General features: G+C 40.6%; 1 protein-coding gene across 1 annotated transcript in view; it reads left to right on the forward strand.

Annotated features, from left to right (window-relative positions):
- Positions 1 to 24,756, forward strand: part of LAMB1 (laminin subunit beta 1) — a 71,821-nt gene that overhangs the window by 15,774 nt on the left and 31,291 nt on the right. The window contains exons 6-21 of the mRNA XM_048500033.1: positions 2,733 to 2,921; positions 3,008 to 3,071; positions 6,233 to 6,435; positions 8,939 to 9,059; positions 10,711 to 10,899; positions 12,161 to 12,340; positions 12,986 to 13,098; positions 13,967 to 14,046; positions 17,054 to 17,189; positions 18,065 to 18,223; positions 19,448 to 19,575; positions 19,747 to 19,867; positions 20,860 to 21,064; positions 22,954 to 23,097; positions 23,401 to 23,632; positions 24,466 to 24,629. Coding sequence (XP_048355990.1) covers positions 2,733 to 2,921; positions 3,008 to 3,071; positions 6,233 to 6,435; positions 8,939 to 9,059; positions 10,711 to 10,899; positions 12,161 to 12,340; positions 12,986 to 13,098; positions 13,967 to 14,046; positions 17,054 to 17,189; positions 18,065 to 18,223; positions 19,448 to 19,575; positions 19,747 to 19,867; positions 20,860 to 21,064; positions 22,954 to 23,097; positions 23,401 to 23,632; positions 24,466 to 24,629 — 2,428 coding nt within the window. The remainder of the gene's footprint in view (positions 1 to 2,732; positions 2,922 to 3,007; positions 3,072 to 6,232; positions 6,436 to 8,938; positions 9,060 to 10,710; positions 10,900 to 12,160; positions 12,341 to 12,985; positions 13,099 to 13,966; positions 14,047 to 17,053; positions 17,190 to 18,064; positions 18,224 to 19,447; positions 19,576 to 19,746; positions 19,868 to 20,859; positions 21,065 to 22,953; positions 23,098 to 23,400; positions 23,633 to 24,465; positions 24,630 to 24,756) is intronic.

Raw genomic sequence — 24,756 nt, forward strand, 5'->3', positions numbered from 1 at the left:
ACCTCAGGCACAGAGCAGGCAGAGAGAGGAAGGCCCTCATTCTGACCTTAGTGTTTGGCAAGGCACATTAACCTTTTTGGAAATTATTATCATTTGTAAGAAGCAATAAGAAGGCAGCATAAATATTTCTTGAAATTTGTGCTTTGGAAGTTATGCTGTCCCTTTCCTTTGTATTGCTTGCATTTCTTGCAGTGCAACTTTGAGATAGTGCTGAGCATCATAGGGCTGCATAATGGTGCAATCCTAAACAGAGTTACACCCTTCTATTGAAGTCAAGGGACTTGGGATGTAACTGCTTAGGATCACGCTATCAGTGTCCCAACCTTCACAGTAGGATTCTTTAAGACAAAAAGAACTATTGGCTTTAGAACTCCTTTACATTTGGCTGCTATGTCATTAGAGGAAAAATGAGCATCTGTAAACAAAGTACTTTTGTTTCCTTCTAAGCAGATGTCCTGGCAGGACAGTTGTACCATATGGCTCAAAATATATTTTGTTGGGGAAGTACATCATAGTTTGGCTGTACTGAGAATTTTTCAGAATCTGCTGGGATTGCATTTATTAAGGTTAAATAACGTAACTTATGCAAAAGTAATCTGGAGATTAAATTTTGGACCTGGTGAAAGTTTTTCTTTTCAATTGAGAACATTGTCATTGATTATAAATGATAAGTACCTAATGCTGTTTAGATAAGATTGTACTTACCTACTTTGTAGCTGATTAATCAATTAAATATATTTACAAAAATACGTTTTTAAAAGGTTAGTTTTAATTTTCTGCCTGTAGAATCCTTCAAAACAGATGGATCACATTTCTTCTTTGCTTTCCATTGTTATGGTGCCAGCAGCATAATCAGAATGTTTAATGAAATTTAAATTTTCACTAAAAAATTTTCTCATGTGCCCTGCATTTCTCCCCAAAGTAGTTTATAGCATCCCTCCTCCAAATTATGCTTGGAACAACAGCCCTGTGTGATAGGGAGAAACAATTACTGGCCCAAGGTCACCCACTGAGTTTCCATTGGAAGATTGGGGATTTGAACCTGTTTTTCCCATACTCTCGTCTGGCACTCTAACTACTATATCATGCTGGCAGATTGCTTACCTTTCCCCCCCTCATGGGGGTTCGCAGGGCTTACCAAGCACTCATGGGTTTTTTAAATTGTCATGTTTTTGGCTTACTATTCCTTCTGAGAGTGCAGGTTGGCATACCTAATATTCTGTTTGGTCTGAGAGAGGTCTGTTTTGCTGAGAGATGCTGACTGGCTCAAAGTCACTGAAAAGCTGGGGGGGATGTGAGTCCAGGTCTTCCAAGTTCTAGTCTGATGCTGTAATCGCTTTACTGCAATGGGTCTCTGTTCCCTCCTGTGTTGCACTGAGTTCTTTAAGAGCAACTTGACTGTATGTAATGATTGACATCTTCAGCCTGTTTTCCAGCCTTGCAACTCTGTAGATTTTAAGCAAAGTGTCAAATTCTTGAGGTTTCCAGCCTTCAGGTGGGACTTGGAGATTTCCCGAAGTTGCAGTTTATCTCCAGACAACAGAAATCAGTTCGCCTGGAAAAAATGACTGCTTTGGAGGGTGGATTCTATGGCATTGTATCTCACTGAGTTTCTTCCCCTCCCTAAACCCAGAAGTGGGATCCAACCAGTTCTCACCATTTCTCTAGAAGTGGTTACTAATTTTTTCTGAGCGCCGAGAAGGGGTTACTAAAGCAACCTCCCTGCCCAATAGGGACTGGAGGTGCGTGTGTGCGGTAGTGGCGCCACTATTTGAATCCCACCACCATCGGAACCTGTTATTAAAATTTTTGGATCCCACTGCCTAAACCCCTTGATCACTACCCTCCACCCCCAGAATCTCCAAACATTTCCTAATGCAGGGCTGGCAATTCTTCACAAGAGCAAAAAGATTTTCAGGGGAGAGGTGTTAGTCCCCTAAACCTTACCTTTTGAGCTGTGAAAGCAAAAAAAGATTAAGCAAAAGATAAGGACATCTTTTTCTCTTATTATTTTAGAACACATCTTGATTCACAGGTTGTGTACAACCTGATCATAGTTATGTTTTGTCATTGATTGTGATAGATAGATATCACTAAATAAGGACATCCTTGGGGTGCTGTGTGGTTTCCGGGCTGTATGGCCGTGTTCTAGCAGCAGTCTCTCCTGACAGGAGATCCTCTGAAGATGCCAGCCACAGATGCAGGCAAAACGTCAGGAGAGAATTCTGCTAGAACATGGCCATACAGCCCGGAAACCACACAGCACCCCAGTGATTCCGGCCATGAAAGCCTTCGACAAGGACATCCTTATTCTTACTTATACATGTTGCCCTGCCTTTACTTTAAACTCATATCTACCAAGCAACATTATCCTTATGTCTTTGATAGATTCTGAGGGTGCAGGTGTGCCTTGCACTGTTGCAGCCTGAGTGACTGAATGTCATTATTAACATGTCAATTGGCCTGTGGATGTGCTGACCTGGTGAACATCTGCACTTACAAGAGGCTTATTGTTACTTTAAACGTTTGCTATAGATTGGTGTGCATAGTCCATGTTGTATGAAGTGGGGTGGGGTGGGGTGGAGTGGGTGGGTGGGTGGGGGGGGGTGTACAGGAAAAAGATAAGCAAAATAAGGTGGACTTGGGAAAATTAAAATAATTATTTGCAGAGGTCCAAATAATATGTAGTTGAAAATTCCATCCAACTTTCCATTGTTGCTTCTCATTCTTAGACATTTCGTCCATCTGCAATGGTGATTGAAAGATCCTCAGATTTTGGGAAAGCTTGGCAAGTTTATAGATATTTTGCCTATGACTGTGAGAATTCTTTCCCGGGTGTTAACTCTGGACCAATGAAGAAAGTAGATGATGTGATTTGTGATTCCCGGTATTCTGATATTGAGCCTTCGACAGAGGGAGAGGTTGGTAGTTTTATGTACAGTGGATCTGCTTTTATGCATAATGTAATAATTTCTGTGTTCCTCATGAATCCACATGGTTTTTCTAGGTAATTTTTCGTGCTCTAGATCCTGCTTTTAGAATTGAGGACCCGTACAGTCCAAGGATTCAGAGTATGTATGCCATTTCTTTTCCCTCTTTTTAATTTGTAATAATTGCACAGAATACTTCCCAATCGTTCCTTCATACGTCTGAGAATTGTAGCTGTGTCTTCTGACCAGGGATGGGTGGGGTACAAATGTAATAAAAATAATAATAAATCTTGCAGATGAAGAACTAAGGCTGAGAATTAGTGACCAATACAAGACCAGCCAACAATTCATTGACTGGGTTGGTATTTGAATGCTGATCTCTCATATTCAGGTTTTAACATTCTGCTGATAGCACAGCTTCTCTTTCACTTTATAATTTCAAGAAAAATGGTGCAGTGGGATTCCAAAATTTGTAGTCTTGTGGTGAGGTGTATGGGCTGGTTTATTTCCTCTCTTTATTTATTTGTTTGTTTGTTTGTTTGTTTGTTTATTGCTTAAACTTTTATACCGCCCCATCCCCGAAGGGCTCTGGGCGGTGTACAACACAAAATATAAATATAAATAAATTATTAAAACCATTAAAACAGCAATAACAATAAAAAGGCGTCCGCCAACCCCACTTTTAAAATTCTCCCCGGGAAAGGGAGGTGGAGGGCGGCGAGTCACAACAGATGATGGGCCCAGATGTAAGAGCCGACTAGGGGGGGGGGGGGCACCGTTTCAGCGGCTGGACCCCCAAAGGGGCCTGCTGGTGCTGAACAACTCCGCTTTTACAGGACTTCATGCGGAACTCGTTAAAGGTCCCGTGGGGTCCCGAACAGCCCAGGAGGGAGGGTGTTCCACTCAGGCCGAGGGCCAGGGTCCGTGGAGGCACCTGGCCCTTGTGGAGAGAACTGTAAAGCCGCATCATTGAGGGGCCAGGGACCACTAATAGATTGGCCTCCGCTGAACGGAGAGGCCGTTCCGGGACATATGGGGTGATGCAGTCTCGAAGATATGAGGGTCCCAGCTCGCGTAAGGCCTTAAAGGTCTAGACCAGTGGTGGCGAACCTTTGGCACTCCAGATGTTATGGACTACAATTCCCATCAGCTCCCTGCCAGCATGGCCAATTGGCCATGCTGGCAGGGGCTGATGGGAATTGTAGTCCATAACATCTGGAGTGCCAAAGGTTCGCCACCACGGGTCTAGACTAAATCTTATTGCCTTCCCTTTAACACCAAACAGAATTCCCTACTGGGATCAGAGGAACTAGTATTGTTCATGTTGAAGAACTGATGAAGAGGTGCTGAATTGTTCTCAGACATACCTGTTGTGAACCGCCCTGAGCCCTCAGGGGAGGGCGGTATATAAAACTAATAATAAATAAAATAAATAAATAAAATACATCATGAACAAGGATGTGCATGCTGTACACACACAAACGCACACCCCCTTTTAAAATTACTTTTAAAGGATTTTCATTTTCTGCAACTGAAAATTCACTGCTGGATTAATTTGTTAAAGTCCATGTGTTTTTTTCCTATTAGAGGAAATGCATGAATTAACATAATACAGTATGTTGAGAGCTAAGCTGTTAGGATTGCAGTATCACTGTTAAGGTTGAGGAGAATTACACCCTTCTAAGTCACTGATCTTAGTAACTCTTCCTAGGATTGCGCTGTAACTCTTATTACATTAGTTATGACCTTCTCCGGGGGTTTAGGTAAGCTGTTCAATCATCCTCTCCTTTCCCATGTACATGATGAAATAATAGTGGTCATCATTGTCATTAGTGGTGTAGAAAGGACTTTCAAGACACAGCCAACTGATTGGGGCCCCTAAATGGATTTTTAAAGGTAAGATACTCACATAAGTAGTTTTCAATTGCCTGCATGGCAACCGTAGTCTTCCTTGGTAGTCTTCCAAGCACTAACTAGGACTAGTCTGCTTAACTTCTGAGATCTGATGAGGCTGACCTAGCCTGAGCTATCCAGATAAGGACTTGTAATAACAACAGAAGTTTTACAACATTGAGCATCTGAGAAAAATGAGTTGGATCCAACTTTTCCACTGTTGCAGGAGCAGTACCAAAAAGTCTATGCTGAGGATCATGGGACATGGATGGACAAAAGCTATGAGAACAGGGACTGAGGGGAACTGACTGAGATTGAATTAAAAAGCCAGCAGTATCCAACAATGTCATATAAATACTTGTTATGATTTTAAGTCATATTTTTAGTCTGAGCATTGTTAACTGAACAAGCTGCATTTTTTGTTGGGTTGGGGGGGCAAATTGCCCTGGAGCTAGAATGCTTGTTTTTCAGCTTAATTGGACTCTTCCATTTCAGAGCATTGTAATGCAGGGTGAAGTAGGTGATGCAGTTCTGACTGAATTACCTCCATTTCAATGTATGTGTTTGTTTGAGGCTGTTTCTTTACCTCTCCTAGAGGCTCCACTATTAAAACTAATGTAAATGGAATATTTGCTTACCACTTTACATTTATAGCACATAACTCCAGCCTTTCTACAAGAATGTTAAAGTTAGGGCACTTAGTGATTTTCAGGAACAGTTAGAGAGAACAGTTCCTGTCTATGTGCTGTTTACATTTGAGCAGTACACTTATCATATTAATAAAATCTTCTTATCAGAATTGAAATGTTTATTAAATAATACTAATAGGCATATCAAAAATGACAACATGCATAAGTACCACAGTGCTTGAGCCAGCCAAAATAAGGTGTTATGTATCAACAACACAAAAGATGATAAAGAGGACCCTCCTGTTTTTCTTTCCACCCTGATACATGACACATAATATATAACATTTCCAGCTCCAGGTTGGGAAATACCTGGAGATTTTGGAGGAGAGGGTGGAGGGTGGGATTTGGGGACAGGAGGGACTTCAGTGCTAGATAGTCAACCTTCCAACATGGTGATTTTTGCCTGGAGATCAGTTGTAATAGCAGGATATCTCCAGCCACCATCTGGAGGCAGGCAACCCTAATAATATGGTTTATGTTAATGCAGTGTAATTTGAAGTAAGTGGTCACTAACATTTGTACATGTTTCTGTTTGGGTCTTTATTTCAGTGGGCTGTTGTGCAGGATTCCAAGCTCCACTTCATACAGAAGCTGCAGCCCAGCCACAAGCTCCCATCAAAGACAGCTAGTACTCGTCTCAGTTTCTTTGCTTGTTATGTATCTTACTTCATTATGATGAAAACAAAAACACGCCTGCTTTCTTTTCTTTCATCATCTCAGATTTATTAAAGATCACAAACTTAAGAATCAAATTTACCAAACTACATACACTGGGAGACAACCTTCTGGACTCAAGAATGGAAATCAGAGAAAAATATTATTATGCCATTTACGACATGGTGGTTCGTGGGAATTGCTTCTGTTATGGGCATGCCAGTGAGTGTGCACCAGTGAATGGACATGATGAAGAGGTGGAGGGAATGGTAAGTGTTCATATTACTTTGCCAGCAATACAATGTTTAACCCATTGTGGTTCACACTAATGAGTTCCTTTCTATAAATAATCTGTTTTGGGCAATACCATTAACAAAGTTACCAAAACCTGGTCTCACATGGACTTAGCCACTATGTTATTTTGAAAGCCACTTGTTCGTATTTTTTAATATTTATATTAATTTTAAAATTAAAATATTGCCCAACCTTCCATTAGTTCAACGTGACTTAAGTGTCAAATAAAAAAGATAAAACTTGAAGTAATCACCTCCCCTTTGAAAACTGTAGTCTATACCACATTACAAGCCCTAACAGAGTAGTCTTGTAGTGCTATCTGAATATCTAGAAGCAGCATTGCCCTTTCTTCCTCAGGGTACCTGTTCCATAAGGTTGGAGCAAGGATGGAAAAGGCACAAGATGTTGCCAGGTGTACTACCCTAACAACAGACAGCAAGGTAGTCTAGCTCCTGGCAGTAATTGGGTTGCTGCTTTCTGAACCAATTGCTTTTCTGGTTGGGCAGCGCAACAGAGGCCACCTTCCGCACATGCAAAATAATGCGTTTTCAAACCACTTTCACAACTGTTTGCAATTGGATTTTGCCATTCCACACAGCTTCAAAGAGCACTGAAAGCAGTTTGAAAGTTCATTATTCTGTATGTGTGGAATGAGCCAGAGAGTGTTTTGCAACAGTTCAGCCATGAGGTTACAGAAATATAGATTAGTGTTGTCAAATTGGCTGAATGTGAATTCTTTGCCACTGTACCAACCTGCTTTCCAAACATATACAATGATGGGATCTGAATTGTCAGTGATTTGTTCAGAAAAAGGTTGGGAGGTTGTGGCTATTTCAGTGAAAAGTCAGCTTAATGTTCAGCAGTGATGAAAAGGCAAATTCTTTGCTGAAGTTATTGAAAAAGACATTGAAAATAGAACTACAGGCATCCTACCACCTTGATATAAAACCATACTGTGGCTGTATTTGTACAAATCTGGCTGCCCTTTCTCAAAAAGGTCATTATAGAACTGGAAAAGGTTCAGAAAAGAGTAATGAAAATGTTTAAAGGTTGTGCCATCTTATTATGGGTAAATTTGATACAATTTTGCATGGAGTGGAGAATTTGGATAGAGAGTCTCTTTCTGCTTTCATAAGAATAAAACTTGAAGTCATATAATAAAAGGACAGACAGAAGAAAATATTTTTTCACACACTACATAATTAATTTGTGGTGTTCACTGGCAAAAACATGGTGGGAGCCATTGTCTTAGGCCCCTTTCAGACTACCCTTATAATCTGTTTTAGCAGCTGGTTGCTAATGGATTTTTTGTGTCACTTCAGACAGAAAATTTTTGCTCCTGGCACTAATGGTTTTTTTTTTTTTTAACCTTTTAAGACAAAGCTGCTTGTGTCCTGTTGGCATTCCGGCACTCAGCTTTTTTTTAAAAAAAATGAAAACTGCTTTCTCCTATTTTTAGTTCTTTCTTGTGCTTCTGAAAAGTTATGCAATGTGCTGTTTTAAATGTTTGGATCATTTCCCCCTCATTTTTCCACAGCATGTTCTTCCTTGGCTCCCCCCACCCCCCCATGTTCTAAGATTTGTGCTATAGTGCTGTAGCAATTAAGGGCATCTGAATGCTGGTGATGTAGCAATTCAGCGCTATATCATCAGTATTTGGATGTATTGGGTCGTATTGCTGCTATAGTGCTATAGCACAGATCTCAGAACATTTTTTAAAAGCTGAGAAAAAATGTGCCTCAGAAAATGATGGCAGTGGGGAAGCAGTGCTGTTTGAAATGGTTAGAACACTTTAGAGATGGCTCGCAGATTGAATTGAACTGTATGGAATACCCATCTCTGTGCTGCTTTACTTGGAAACAGGCCATCAGTGGGTGACATCAAGTTTAGAATAGTAATCTGAAAGGGGCCTCACATAGTTCTAAAAGAATTTACACAAATTCTCAGAAGATCATTCTGTCAGTGGCTATTAGGCATGGTAGCTAAGCAGAGATAAGATGCCGTCATATACCAAAGGGCAACAGTGATGCCACCATATACTAAAGGGCAACAGTGAGTGAGGGCTGTTATCTTCTTCCTCTGCTTGTAGGATATCTATTTGACCACTTTTGGGAACTGGGAGTTGCCTTAGATAAGCGGTTCTCAACCTGTGGGTTGTGACCCCTTTGGGGGTCAAACGACCCTTTCAGAGGGGTTGCCTGAGACTCTCTTCATCAGTGTTCTCCATCTGTAAAATGGATAAATGTTAGGGTTGGGGGTCACTACAACATGAGGAACTGTATTAAAAGGTCACGGCATTAGGAAAGTTGAGAATCACTGCCTTAGATAGACTTCTCAGTCTCATCCATCAGTTTTCCTCAAGGGAGCTTCTGTATTTATTGATTAAATATTTACAGGATTAATGACCAAGTCAATTATCTTTTTAATAGTTGTATCTCTCTGTATAAATATATTTAAATGTCTCTTTTTAAATCAAAGGTCCATGGTCATTGCATGTGTAGGCACAACACCAAAGGCTTAAACTGTGAACAGTGCTTGGACTTTTATCACGATTTACCATGGCGTCCTGCTGAAGGTCGCAACAGCAATGCATGCAAAAGTAAGTGTAGCAAATTAAAATATAAAACGGAAAATCTCTTGTATTAACAGCCCCATTCTATACTCTAGTTTCTCTTCATTTCGTACTTATAGTGCCATCCAAAGCAGTTACATCCTTTTAGTTCATTGACTTAGAAGAGCTTACCTATGCTTAGAGTGGCTTTGTTATTCTGAGAAGTAGTGTTCTTACAAATGAGAAAGATAAGACCATCTTTTAATATGCATAGCTGCATAACTGCAGTAATAAAGACTTAGGCCCTTGTCAAACAGCCTTGGTAATCTGTTGTAGCTGCTGGTTGCTAATGGATTTTTAATATCATTTTAGCCACATCCTTTTTAGGTCCTAATTGCTAATTAATTTTATTTACCTTTTCCAACAAGTTGCTTATGCCCTATTTGCAAAGTGGGGCTGTACAGGGTAGTTTTTATTAAAAACAACAACTAATTTCTTCCATTTTTAGGTATTCTTTGTGCTTCTGAATCTCCATAGTGCGATGTTTGAAATGTCTCCAGTGCTTCTGAAAGTGCCACTTTTCCCCTACCCCTTTTTGCAGAGGGTTCCATTTCAGCTTTGGGGTTTGTTTGTTTTTTGTTTTTCTTTAATGTTGTAAATTTTGTACTGTAGTGCTAGACTAATGTAGCAGTTCAGTGCTATGTCGTCAACATTCAGGTGCTTGCTGAATGCAGACACTAAAGTTTTGAATTGTTATATAGAGCTAAAGCTACAGTGCAAAGTCAGCAAAAAGGATGGGCGGGAGGAGTGGCATGATTTGAAATGGGCAGAACGCTTCAGATGCAGCTCACAAACAGATTTTAAAATAGGATGTTGTGGGATTTCCAGGTTGTATGGCTGTGCAGATGCGACAAATGCAGGCAAAACATCAGGAGAAAAAACTACTGGAACATAGCCATACAACTCCAAAAACTCACAACATCCAAGTGTTTCCGGCTGTGAAAGCCTTCGACAATACAGATTTTAAAGAGAATTCTGATAAGGGCTTGCATCCCAAAATGCCAAATGGAAGTGGAGATTGTCATGGTTAAATTGGCTGACTACTCAAATTTTAAAGTGGTATTCACAGATTTAGTGCCAGTAAGATACAGATGTGTTTTTGTTCTCCCGAATTCAGACCATTGGTCTGTCTACCAAAGCATGGCAGTATTTTTTAAAATACCAGTGGGATATGATTGGCCTCACCCAGCAGGCAGATCAGGTAGAAATCAGTGGATTTCCCAAATGAAGCTGAAAACATCTCTGTGCTTGTTCCATTATTTCCATCTCTGTGCTTGTTCTTCTTGCCTTAAAGAAGTCTCTTGTTGGCAATAATGGAGTTTATAGGTTTCTCTCTCTCTCTCTCTCTCTTTCTCTCTCTCTTTCTCTCTCTCTATAGAGTAAAAATTCTCTCACCAAATCAGACCTTCTTTGTGCAACCATAACCATGAGTTATTCTAATTCATTCTCCTTTATCCCTAACAGGAAGTAGCTTGGAAGGAACAACAAGGTTCTGTAGGGTTGAATACAGATTTACCTTAATAATTAGACTGCTACCATAAGCTCAGTCATTTATGTTACTTTAAAAAACACAATCATTTATTTTTTTAAAGCAGACCATCACCTGAAATTTATCTTTCTTCCCTCCCCCCCCCCTTAGAATGCAACTGCAATGAACATTCTGTAGAGTGCCATTTTGATATGGCTGTGTACCTGGCAACTGGAAATAGCAGCGGGGGAGTGTGTGACAACTGCCAGCATAACACTGTGGGGCGTAATTGTGAGCAATGCAAACCTTTCTACTTCCAACATCCAGAGAGAGATATCCGGGACCCCAACATTTGTGAATGTAAGTACAATGGTGGTCTGTCCCGATGAAGAACACAATCAATATCACCCTAAAGATCATCTACTTCTCTCTTTCTCACACTAATATTCAGTATTATTCTTCCTGTTATCTCTCACCTATTCCCTCATGTTTGTCTCCCTTATGTTGAATCTTTATGGCAGCAGTTTGTCTTCTCATTGGTGGCATTATACAAACTAACAAATGAAATGAATTATTGTGATAGTGAAGGCTTATTATTTCATTTTTGTTCTGAAAGCTATGGAAGTGTTTGGGGAATTATTGCATATTTCAGAAAGGCTATTTTTTCATAAAACTAATCCCCTTATTTCAGTGGTTGAGGAGAAAGATGTGTATGAAGTGTATAAGATAATCAGAAATTTAATGTAGTGGTGGTACACAGTGGTTTTAGACCAGCATTCAGATTATTATACAAGTTCAAGCAATGAAAATAAAGGCCAATACCAACACCTTGAACTGAGCCCAGAAGCAAACAGAAAGCCAGTGTAGTTGGAAGAAGACTTCAGAAAAATATGGTCCCTAAAACCCATTCCAGTCAGCACTCTGACCTCGGCATTCTGTACCAACTGAAGCTTCCAGACAAACTTCAAGGGCAACCCAACAAAGAGTATACTGCAGTAATCTAATCTAGATGTTACCAGAGCATGCACTACAGTGGCAAGATCTTTTTTCTCCAAGAAGGACTGCAGCTGGCTCACCGGCTGAAACTGGTGAAAGGCATTCCTGGTCACTACTGCCACTTATTTATCCAATGAGAAGCCAGGATGTAGGAGCACTCCCAAGTTACAAACCTCCTCCTTTAGGGGGAGCGCATCCTCTTCCAGAGCAGGGGATAACCAACCTCCTGGGCTGGACATTCCTCCCACTAGTGGCACCTCTGTTTTGTCAGGATTCAATTTCAAGTTGTTAGTCCTTATCCATTCCAAAACTTCTTCCAGGTACTATTTTTGTCAGTATGTTCTCTGGATTGGATACAGACTCAGTTTTCTGCTAATGTAATTTCCAACTCCCCCTACAGCTGTAACCCCTCCCCCACTTGCCCCCTATGCCATTCCTGAGTGTCCCTTGTCCTCCAGCAGTAGCAGCACTTTGGAGAGATCAAAGGGCTGCAATGGGAAAAGGGAGACAGGGAAGTTCTGTTTCTCTGCCAGAAACGTTTTCCATTTGCTGGGGGGAAAGGTCATGAATCCAGCCCTCTCTCCAGTAGTTTGTGTACTAAAGTGTTTCTGCTTTTTACTTTTAGCATGCAACTGTGATCCGATTGGCTCCCAGAATGGTGGAATATGCGATCGCTATACTGACTTCTCTGCTGGACTTATTGCTGGCCAGTGCAGGTGCAAATTATTTGTGGAAGGGGAACGCTGTGATATCTGCAAAGAAGGTTTTTTTGGATTAAGTGGAGACAATCCACTTGGTTGTCAGTGTAAGTAAAAAATGAAAAGCACAAATGTCAACAGATAATTGCGTACATCTTTTATTAATTGATATTTTTTAACTTGGAGAGGTCTATTGCAGTTCCTTCAATTTTCTGCTTTAATTTTTAAAAACAAAAGAAGTCTAATGCCTTGTTTTTTATGATAATATAGAAGGAAGAAAAATGCAGATATCCATTGTTTTGTTCAAAGCACTGAGATTGTCCTGAAGCACTTGGCTATTTGGCATTTACTTGCATTAAATTTAATAACATCTTACAAATAACATTAAATTGAGTCACTTCAGATATATTGGCTCACTGGTGAGGGTTTTGTTTTTCTGAAGTGTATTGATTTGCCCTTGTCATTTTCTTTACCTCTCTGAGTATGGGCTCACTTAGTCGATTTTTTTTTGTTAATTCTACATTTTGTATTTTTATTTTTGTACTATATTTTGACTGATGGCATATTACTGTTTGTAATTTTTGTATTACTTACTTAGGGAGGGGGTCACACATGTACAGCAATTCACCAGTAAGTCAATGGCCTGAGAAGTGAGGGGATGATTTAGAAGTAAATTGTTTGCACTAAATGCTGTGCAAATGACAAGTATCGCACATGGATTCCAATTTATATGCTTGTGTTTTCTAATATAGCTTGTGCATGTAATCCCTTGGGCACACATCCTGGAGGGAATCCTTGTGACTCAGAGACCGGAAGCTGCTATTGTAAGCGTCTTGTTACAGGAAGACGCTGTAATGAATGCTTGGTAAGTTGGCTGGTTTAAAACTTCATTGAAAATCTTTACAGATAAAGCAATAGACACCATTCATAACTGAAGCAGTCCAGAACCTGTTTGTTTATTAGGTACTGTAAGAAAAAATGAGTTCCACCTTTCCAGGGAACCTGGCAGAGGCAGTTTACAAAATAAAGCATAATAAAAACATACATTAGCCATTTCATTTTTCAGGCTGAAAGCACACGAGAAAAATGCTGTTAAGAGTTCAACCCCTTAATATAAAAAGTGAATGAACAGAAACATTTCATTGTGATGGTTGAAGAGCTGGTTTTTATACCCCATTTTCTCTACCTAAGAGAGACTCAAAATAGCTTACAATCGCCTTCCTCTCCCCCCCAACAGGCGCCTTGTAGGTGGAGCTAAGAGAGTTCTTAAAGGATTGTGACAGGATTGTGACAAACCCAAGTTCATCCAACAAGCTTCAGTGTGGAATCAAACTTGGTTCTCCAGATTAGAGTCTGCCACACTTAATCACTACACTATGGTGGCTGAATTAGTGTAGACTTCAGGCAAGGCTCAGGGAGAAAGTGAGATGCCGTTACGTAGTGAGATGCCGTTACAGGAAAAAAGCCCTGCATGGTACTCCTGTAGCTACACAGCAGATCAGCCAATTAGCAGTGCACCTTGAAAGAAGAGGCATGGTTCTGGTCTAGGCATGTGCGCCCTCGTACCCAGACCCTCTGCTTATCTTATGTATGGACTGAAGGCTCTAAAATTAATATTGAATAGTGGATTAGAGGGAGAAAGAAACTGTAACATCTTATAAAGCAAATGGTTCTGCTGTCGGTGCTCATGATTCTTGAAGTTTTACCAATAATGGCCTGTTCTTGCCTTGCAGCCTGAACACTGGGGGCTGAGCAATGATATGGATGGATGTCGACCATGTGACTGTGATCAAGGAGGAGCACTGAACAATAAGTAAGACTCACTCTTGGAACTGTTTGCTCCAGGCACATATGCACCTTGGTTATATTTATTAAAACTATAATAATGGATTGAATCCTGTATTGTCAAAGGCTTTCACAGCTGGAATCACTAGGATGTTGTGGGTTTTCTGGGTTGTATGGCTGTGTTTCAATAGTTTTTTCTCCTGATGTTTCACCTGCATCTGTGACTGACATCTTCAGAGGATCCTTGGATTGGATCCTGCTTAAAATTTCCATGAGGGCAATTTTCATGTGATCTCTGATTTCCCGCACTGTAGGTATTTCAGGGACCCTCAGGAGAAGTATTTTGGGGATATGCTTGGCTGCTGCAGGAAGAGGAATTGGCAAACATTGCTTCCCCATGGAAATTGTTAGGATCCAAGCCATTTCTTGAGATGTTTTGTTTGTTTGAAATACATATTCAGTAACCCTGACAACAGTGAGCCAGTGATGTTGTCTCTCTGTTACAGAGGTCAAGATAGAGATGAATGACTTGCCTCTGGTCTGACCAACTATAACGGGAGGCTCACAATCATGGCCACCATGCCTTAGCTGTAAAAGGACACTTTTATTATTAAAGGTGTTGGCCCACACAGTAAAGCATCTCTGTCTTTGTTAGAAGCAGTTACAAATATATGAAAGGACAACTGCACATTTGAAGATATTCAAATGCTTTTTGACTCACAACATATCAGGGCTTGATGTAATATAATAAATTTGCCCAGTATCTTGATAGAAACATGCCCATCTCTATTCCCTTAGAAATGTCAAAACAAGGATCTATCCCTGCCTCACTGTGCAACTTCTTGCAGAGCTGAACACTGATATTACAATTCCATTCTCAGCAAGGCTGTTTTGGATTTGGCTGCTTGTACAAGAAGGTTGCAGAATACAGGGCCCAGCTTGGGTAGGGTTTTTAAAGATATCTTAAGAGCTAAGTACTCCCAAGCAATAGTATCATGTGTTAAGGAGTACAGAGAATCTTGGGACTCTGTATTTTACCTGACGTTATCTTCTGCTTAGTTCTGGTATCCATGTGAAAAGGGAAAGTTTGAATAAAATAAAATCTTTGGTTTTATAAATATGTAACTGAACACTGAAACATGCAAATTTCATTCAAATCAGCCTCATGAACACATAACATGTGTTTGCCTTCCTCCCAAGATCCAAAAAAAATTTATTGATCCTAGACTTATGAATAGTGAAGACTTATTTGACTTAAAGATTTATTTGAGTCATAAAACACTCTGCCAAAAGAATATAAGCTTTGTTGTTGTTCAATCAGAGCAAAAGTCTATTTAATGCCACATTGTGTCTCCACCATGGCCAGTCAGGTGTCTCCATAAAACTCACAAGCAGAGCATGTAGATAAAGGACTCTGTTGATTATCCCCAGCACCCAGGAAATCTGGAGTTATACTGCATCTTTTCTTTCCCAATTTGGTTTAGCCAGTTAACTTCCACTTGGCTTAGCTGTTTGTCCTATTGCCTGAGTGCAATAAAACTTCCCTGCAATTCAGTCCCGCAATTCTAAGCTGCCATCTATCTGAAGCTGTTACAAAGAAACACATTCATACCAGGCTCATGTTTATATCCTGGATCATTTGCTCCTAAATTATTTTTTCCCCATGCAGGTATCAGATGCAGAGTTCTTAAGAAGACTTTGTATTAGCAGTAGAGCTATGCCGCTGCCTGGCCTGTGAATGCGCTGGCAGCAGTGATGGCAAAACCTTCTGAAAATGAGTATCACTGAGTAGTTGAAACCAAGGCAGTATGCTTTTCCTTTTTGACTGTCCTGAGAGAATGGGTTCATTCATCCTGAAGTGTGTCTGCTTTAAAACAATTGTAATAGAGATGCCTGCTTTTTACTACCTAGTTTTCAAATTTTACAACAGCCTGTTTGGAGGAGTGGGAAATTCTTATTTACAAGCAAGATGACTGGGCACAAGTTCTCAGTTGCATATATCAAGATAGCTTGACAAGCCTTTGAAATGCACAAGTGGATTTAAAGTCTGTTTTGTGGTTTTGAATACTGGAAAACAGTCAAGAAAGCATTACAGAGCATGATGTCATTGTCTCAAACATCGGAAGCTTCCCATAATTGTTAAAATCTGTCTTGGATAATAACTTCCTGGATTTTCCATTGAGACAACTCAGGAATGGCTAATTTCCCATTGTTTGAGAACTATTTCTCTGGGGAGATCCTGGAAAATACTGTAGCTTCTTTTAGCTCTTCTGCAAATAGTTTTCTGAGTAAAATAAAATTAAACTTGTGGAAAGAGTTTTATATTGGGGATAAACAAAGCATATTACAGACAATTCAAAGTATTTTGTAAATGTGTTCCCACTATATATGAATGTGTATTTAAAAATGCTAAAGGCATTGATCAAAGGTGAACTTAGTCCAAAATAATTTCAGAGGAAAAGAGAATGTTTAATATCAGTAGGTATCCCCTCCATGGAATTTTTCCACTGTTAATTTGTTATTTGTAAGAACATATGAAGAGCTCTGCTAAATGAGACCAGTAGTCCATCTAGTCCAGCATCCTGTTTCACACAGTGGCCAACAAGTTGCTGTAGAGGCCCAGCAAGCAGGGCACAGAGGCCAAGATCTTCCCCCAATATTGCCTCCTGACCCCGGGTTTCAGAGGTTTACTTCCCCTGACTGTGGAAATTTCCTTTATAACCCGTGGCTAGGAACCACTGATGGAGCTATCCTCCATGAATCTATCTACTCCTCAAAAGTTTTCAGCTGGCTTCTGTATTAAAAAAATTACTTGTATCTGAAATCTGGACTAGGTATCTGCTTGCAGAAACAATCATTGTTGCAATGAAACACTGTAATTTGTGCTAGTTATGCTGCTGCTATAGTTGGTGGCTCCTACCATGAAATCTTGCTGTGTTCCAGCTTACTTATTTTCTACAGCTTTGCCTACCTATCTACTTTTGCTCAGTTTTTTTCTTAGGAGACCTGTAATTTAAATTCATTTTCTATTTCAGCTGTTCTAGTGAATCTGGCCAGTGCCTTTGCAGGCCTCATATGATTGGCCGACAATGCAGTGAAGTGGAACCGGGTTATTACTTTATTTCTTTAGATCATTATGTCTATGAAGCAGAGGAAACCATCTTTGGTCCTGTAAGTATCAGCATTTAGAGCCCAGTGGAAGGATAATTACCACAGGGTGTTTTCTGAATTTTCTGTAATTCCCAAAATTCTGTAATCTCCATGCGTTCTGCTCTGTTTCTAACCTGTTGACTGCATAGTAGGTAAAGGTAATTCCCATGCAAGGACCAGGTCATTACTGACTCATGGAGTAATGTCGCATAACAATGTTTACTAGTCAAACTTTGTTTTATGGGGTGCTTTGCCACTGTCTTCACCAATCATCAAAAACTGATCAGATCAAATGTGAATTGTATTGGGATGATTGGGCAAAAAGGCAGTATGAAATTTGTAAAAATTAATAAATACCTAATGCACAAATAGTCCTCACCTGCCTTAGTAAGTATACTAAGACTGCATCCCTAAGGACACTTTCCTGGGAATAAACCCATTGAATAACCTGAGTTTTCTTCTGAAGAGGCCTGCTTCTGAAGAGGCCTGCTTAGGATTGCCCCCTTAATAATGTGCAGTGACAGGAATATTAGGGGATCCTGTCTACAATGTTCTATAGGCTGCTCAACATATATACACTTCAAGTGTAAGTGGCTAGGACCAGTATCTTCCTTTATAGACTCAGAGTTGGGAACATGGTTCTTGTAGACCACTGGCCCTCATCTGGTATATTCTAAACCAAAACTGGCTCATACCAGCAGTAACATAACATGTTTTTGTGGGAAGAAGGAGAGAGAGGACAAAATTGAAAGAGAAACAGAGATGAATGAAGAGATGAATGTACCAAAGAAACTATGTACCAAATAGCATGTTGTTTGTAGCATTCCTTTGCTTAAGTCTTTTTGCTCCTTGAACACAAATGCCCAAAAATACAATAATTTTTCCATGATTTCTAGGGAGTGAGCATAGTTGAGCGTCAATATTCTCAAGAGCGTACGCCTTCATGGACTGGAATAGGATTTGCCAGAGTTCCTGAAGGAGCATATCTGGAATTCTACATAGACAATATTCCATACTCTATGGAGTATGATGTTTTGATTCGCTATGAACCACAGGTAACTAATTGCCTTGTAGATCCCTGGCTTTATCGTGCTTCTTCTGAATATGGACAATGAAGCTGTGTGATACTTTTTGAGAGAACCAATTAAAATAACTCAGTTGGAATCTGTAAAACTGTTAATGGAATGAGCTCACAGAATGGATGTCTCCATTCTTCCTTTCCTGAACCCCTCTGATTTCTCTCTAAAACATTCCCAAGACTCTGTAGATCTTTGGGCTCTGCCAGGGGCAACTTTGATAGAAATCCATACACACCCCTTGGTCCTGCGTGAGCTATTCTACAAACAGAGCAAAATCTTTCTGAAGAAGGGAGTGTGGTGGTTTCAGCTGTTGGTTCTCCCTGCAGTTGTAGCATCCTACATTCCATCCCACTTTGTTCTTAAGGGCACCCCAACTCCTGGTGTAGGTGCGGGGACAGGAAGGTGCAGTTAAAAGGGGGAGAGATCTATTCTGTAAATATTTTCTGTTCACCGTTAGCGACTAAGCCAATGACTTTTCAAGATATTTGAAAATATACTAGTGTAGGATGAGATGGCTTATTTGTCTAGTGTCTAAATATTTACACATACTGTAATGTCTGCTAAGAAGTACCTAATCCCAAATATGAATAGATCATTAATTGTCTGTCTGTATTAGTAGATGTGGAGACAATAAACATGAGAAACAAGAAACTCTCAAGTGTTAGTAAGTTTATAATGGGAACTGTGACACCCTGCTTTGCAAGGGGCCAGTTGTGCAGATCTGGGCAATCTATTTAGTGGTTGCATAAACAAACATTTCAAATCGGTATATTGTTTCTAAACTTAGTATTTGAAGGTGGTGTGGTATTTATTTTAGAATGTGGATTTTTTTTAACGCAGTAAACCTGTAAAGTTGAAAAGTGAGTATATTAAGAATAATGGGTAAAGTAACTGGTTATAATGATAAAAGTGGATGCCATCTTGCGGATCCCAGGAACTCTTTAGATTTATTTCAGAAACTGTTCAAGCTGAAAACTTCCTTTCTTCCTTTCCTCCCCTCAGGTTTTCACCCACCTGTTTACCCACAGGGCTGCCCATGATAAAAAGCCACTTACATTGGCCATTTGCCATAGATTGCCACAGCTGAACTTTATTGTGTAACCCAGGTCCTGCATCAGTGTGGAGGCCAAAACCAGTTTGTATCTGTGCAGAGCACCTTGAGTATTTTGTATATTAGTGTGGACTGATTTCTTTCCCCAGTTACCAGATCAGTGGGAGAAAGCCGTTATCACTGTATTTCGCCCAGCCACGATTCCGAGCAGCAGCAGATGTGGTAATACAATTCCTGATGATGATAACCAAGAGGTATCACTATCTCCAGGTTCAAGGTGAGTTGAATGACAGGTTAATACAATAAAGGTGCATCAATGAGCTGGGAGGTAAAATGGATTCCAAATAATGCTAATCCACTGCTTCTTGTATACTTCGTCCTGAATACTATTTTTATTTTCGTTTAGAGTAGGTCATTTTCCAGTGTTTGTGTTTTGTTATCATTGCAGATATGTAGTCCTTCCACATCCAATATGCTTTGAAAAGGGATTAAATTACACTGTTCGTTTGGAGCTGCCACAGTACTCCTACAATACAGAGGTGGAAAATCCATACACTCTCATTGACTCAGTAAGTGCAGTGTAATTTCAGTTGCATTGTTTTATTGTAAAAAAAATATGCTTATGAAATATGTAGAGGTTGAGGGTGTGATCCATTTTCTCTTATTAGCATGATTATTTAACATAAAGGCTTTGTGTTGTGGAATAGGAGAGAAGGAAGGTCAGTTGATCCATCCACAAGAGACAAAAACTCTTCATGTTTGTGGTAATGGCTATAGCTCTGTAGGCCTGGCATTCTTTATTGTTCATTTGCATGCTTACAGGAAGGAAGAGGTGGAGAACAGAAACCCTCCAGGGATTCCCACATCTCACAGAATTGCATAAATGGGAAAACATGGCTTTTGCCCATGGGTTTTTTTTCTTTGTAATTGTTGCTCAAATCTATAAGTAATTGATATTTTTGCTTAAAAACTTATATTTTTTTCCAAACTACACAATTCTCGTAACTTGAATGCAAGTCAAGGTTTTAAGAGCTGCTCCCACTGTAGTGCAAAAAATGAGATTGTGGGGGGGGACCCGTAGGAGGTCTTTGGATTGCATTCTTTGTAATAGATACCATATGTTATTGAACTGAGCCAGATCTTTTGAAGGTGCTGCCCTTCAAATGAGTAAGAGTAGTAAATGTCCATTCCCGCGTATTCTCTGTTGTGGTGGAATAACCGACCCAGAGAGGTTAGGAAGACTTGCATACAGGTATAATTCTGCTGAGTTTGTACAACAGAACTTTTAGAAGTGAATTTCTACAGAAGAGATATTGATATAGTTTTTAAAGTTTTTGATTGTTTGTAAATAGTTTTTATTGTGTTTGGATTTAAAAAATTGTAATCTAACTTGAGACTTTGTGGGGAAAAGCAAATTACACATGAAGAAATAAACTACAATCTGATATTTTAAATTAAGCTCTGTTGTGTATTTGGCTGAAACATAGTGGGCTTTTGTACAAGATCAAGGATTAGATTTTAATAGTAATCCTGCTGTGTTTAACCTCATTCTATTCCCCAGCTTGTCCTTATGCCTTTTTGCAAATCACTGGACATATTCACAGTTGGAGGAAGAGGAGATGATGTGATGACTAACAGTGCCTGGGAAACGTTTCAGAGATACCGGTGCCTGGAGAACAGCAGGAGTGTTGTTAAAACACCTATGACTGATGTTTGCAGGAATATGATTTTTAGCATCTCAGCGCTATTGCATGAGACAGCATTGTGTAAGTAAATATAATTAATGCAGAGCAAGGTAGTTCAGAGTGGGATTCATAGCGGACTTGGGGATAACTAGGAGGAAACTGTGTTGCCTCCTTTTTGGAAAACTCAGCTGCACCTTTGAAGGTGGAATTCAGTTCCAGCATGTGAACAGAAAACAGAGCAGCTGAATAAACAAACATTAGCCATATGTGAAGAAAGGTGCTTAGAGGGAGCATAGGGTGCAATTCATTAAAAATTGTGCATGATTAAATCCCGAATAATGTCCAGTTCAGTAAATAGATTTAAAAATTTTTAAAGCTCTAATGTATTCTACTTTTTATCCCTCCTTAATCCAACAGCTATTTAACATCTCTAAATCCTGGGCATTGTTTCTACTCTAATTAGTTTTTGTCTTAAAAGGCCTGTACTTCATCATTATTATGCCATCATCATCATCATCATGACCCCTGTACTCATCGTTATTTATTTTAAGTTATTGATTGACCAATTCTACCCCCCCCCCCAATAGGCTTTAAGTGCTTTACAATAATGACAGTTATGTTCAAACAAAATGAAATCAATAAAATCAAACCATGCAGCAGGATAGAAACAGCAGCTTCAAATTTCATTGAAACAACCTCAGTGGGATGGTAAAAGGATAAAATAATGACATTTAAATACAGTTCAAGAGTCACTGAAATGTGCTGTAAGACAATCTCAGCTTGTGAAGTCCAAAGTGATAATATAATGTTTGCATCACTAATGTCTAGCACAGGGGCGTATCTTGGGAGGGCAGGGGCAACTCTCAACCCAGGCGTTGTGAACCTAGGTCACTTGGGGGCACTTCTGACCATCCCCACTCCACCTCCCACAAGCCAGAAGGGCAAGTGGGGGCCAGGTAGGCCAGTGTTCAGGATGCTGTTACCTGCATCCTATTCTCTCCCAAGTCCTGCATCTCCAGCACAACCAGGAGCAGGAGCTGCATGAGAAAGTGAGCCATGCTGCCTGCTCACCTCTCCTCCACTCTCTTGATCACATTCGCTGGCTGGCTGGCTGGTTGGTAGCTGCGTCTTGCTCCCTTTGGCACATTCCCCGGCTGGCTGGCTGGTTGATTGCCTTCAGTTGGGGGGAGGGGGGCAAAAGAGTCAGTGGGTGATCAGTCCCCCAGGGGTTGAGCAGGAGACAGGAGGGCCTCTGCCCAGGCTTTAGCGAGCTCCCAGTCTGATGCACTCCTCACAGACCAACCTGGTGCCATGCCTGCAGCACACCCCTGGGAGGGCAAATGGCCTGTGCACGGCCTTCCAGCACCTCTCCCTCCCCTGCAGGTGACCATGGGGAGCCGCGCCAGGTGCAGCAGGACTTCCTCTATTCATTCACTCTCCTCCACGTCTCTGAACCCCTGCCTCTCCCTCTTTCTCTTTCCCTCTTTCTCACTCTCTCCCCCTGTTTTTTCTTTCCCTCTTTTTCTCTTTCCCTCTTTTCTTTCACTTTTCTGTCTCTCTTTTCCTCTCTTTCTCCTCTGTTTTTCATGTTTCTCTCTCTCTCTCTCTCTCTCTCTCTCTCTCTCTCTCTCTCTCTCTCTCTCTCTCTCTCTCTCCCTCTCAGGAGCAGCACTGATGAGTTGTGGCTGAGAGGGTGGGAAGTGGAGGCCCTGGTTCTCCTCTTGGTGGGGGCAGGGGAAGGGCCAGGCAGGTGCATAAACCCTTTCACCAGCCGGATGCTTGTGCAGATTGTAGGGCACAAAATAAGTTCTTGCCCTGGGCTCGATTTTCTGTAGATACGCCTCTGGTCTACCATACTATAGCTGTAAACATTAGTCCATTATTATCAGTAATTGTCACAGTGGTTTTGTTGCCTAGATTCCACCCTTTTGTATTTCCAGACTTTTATTTTCTTCCTCTCTATTTTTAAGCTTGCCAATGTGATCCTCAAGGCTCGTTAAGTTCTGTGTGCGATCCTAATGGAGGCCAATGTCAGTGTCGGCCAAATGTGGTAGGAAGAAGATGTGACAAATGTGCTCCTGGCACTTTTGGATTTGGACCTAGTGGATGCAGAGGTAGGTAGCTATTTCATCCTAACTCAGAATTGCAGATAGGCAGGGAAGAATTTGAACTTCTTGGAGAGAAATATATCGTTTATCAAGGTACTGGTGTTGCTTATGGAAAGATATAACTGCCATTGAGAAGGGGGAAAAGCCCTTTTTCAGTAAATATGTAAGAGTCCTTATGAACTTAGGTAAAAACCACTTCCAAATGTTTTATGATTAAGGCATTCTCGTATTCAGGTCCTAGTGACATAACTTTGTGATTGAGGGTCCAGTTTTAATTTCATTCAGGTATTGTCTCTGTGTTCTTTTTAGCATGTGAGTGTCATGTCCAAGCTTCTGTCAATCCTTTCTGCCACCCGGAGACTGGACAGTGCCACTGTTTCCATGGGATATATGGCCGTATATGTGACAGATGCTTACCTGGTTACTGGGGATTTCCAAACTGTCAAGCTTGCCAATGCAATGGCCATGCAGATGATTGCGACCCATACAGTGGGCAGTGTTTAAATTGCCAGGATCATACTTCTGGACACAACTGTGAAAGGTACTGCTTCTTTTGACATTTGCAAATTAGCACCTGCAGAAGGTCCTTCTCAGATAAGCAAAGCTTCATGTTGGCGCATAGGGGCATTTGCATGGCACGTTTTTCAAGTTGGGTGCATCGATAACTGCAAGCCATTTTCAGTACTTCCATTCTATTCCATTTCCTTCCAGTCTTTTTCACTACTCTTTGGTTGAGATACATGTTGTCACCTGTAGTGTGACTTTCCTGAAGTGGAAGGCAACTCCTGGGGACAAATTTAAAGACAGATGCAGTTAGCTCTGTGGCACCACATCCCTAATGAGCTTCCTCCGCAAACTGTACCCTCCCCGTGGTCACCCTCTAAATATCCAGGCATTTCCCAATCCAGAGTTGGCAATCCTCACTCACAGGAAAAATATGAGAATTTCTAGAAAATCTGCTTATGATATGTTGCATCAACACTTGTTTAGCAAATAGCACCAGTTGTTATCTTCCTTCTCCTCATTGTTCTTTAGATCCAACACATATTTCTGTGCTGAAAAGTATTGTAATTGAATTTCCTCACCAAAAAAGTCTGTCTGCAATACTTTCCAGAATATATGTCAACTTGTGAATGAAAGTGTATTTATGCAAAATGAAATTGGCTTGACTGGGCATTTCTTCTGCAAACATCAGTAAAGAGCCAAGTGAAACATCTGAAAATAGGACTATTCAGACTGTGTTGAGTAGCATTTGAAGACAGGCAAACATAGACTTCTCTGTATGCAATCAGTTGCCATTGTGCCATATGGATATGCAGATTTGTGTTTGGTATTCCTTTGGTATTCTTAATGGATATTTTCTTGTAAAATTAGGTGCCTTGGTGGTTATTATGGTGATCCTGTTCTGGGATCTGGAGATCACTGCCGCCCTTGCCCTTGTCCAGATGGACCAGAAACTGGCCGCCAATTTGCCAGTGGCTGTTACCAGGATCCTGTCACACTGCAGGTGGTTTGTGTCTGTGAGAAAGGCTACAAAGGTAAAGTACCTGGTGAATTCAAGTGACTGTTATTTGTCTGTGTTCAGGGTGGGTGAGAGAGAATGGAAGAAAATGTGTCAGTGCCTTAGGACAACTTTTTATAGGATGTATCCTAGTCAAAATTCTT

Source organism: Sphaerodactylus townsendi, linkage group LG06 (genome assembly GCF_021028975.2).
Source record: "Sphaerodactylus townsendi isolate TG3544 linkage group LG06, MPM_Stown_v2.3, whole genome shotgun sequence".
Taxonomy (NCBI): Eukaryota; Metazoa; Chordata; class Lepidosauria; order Squamata; family Sphaerodactylidae; genus Sphaerodactylus; species Sphaerodactylus townsendi.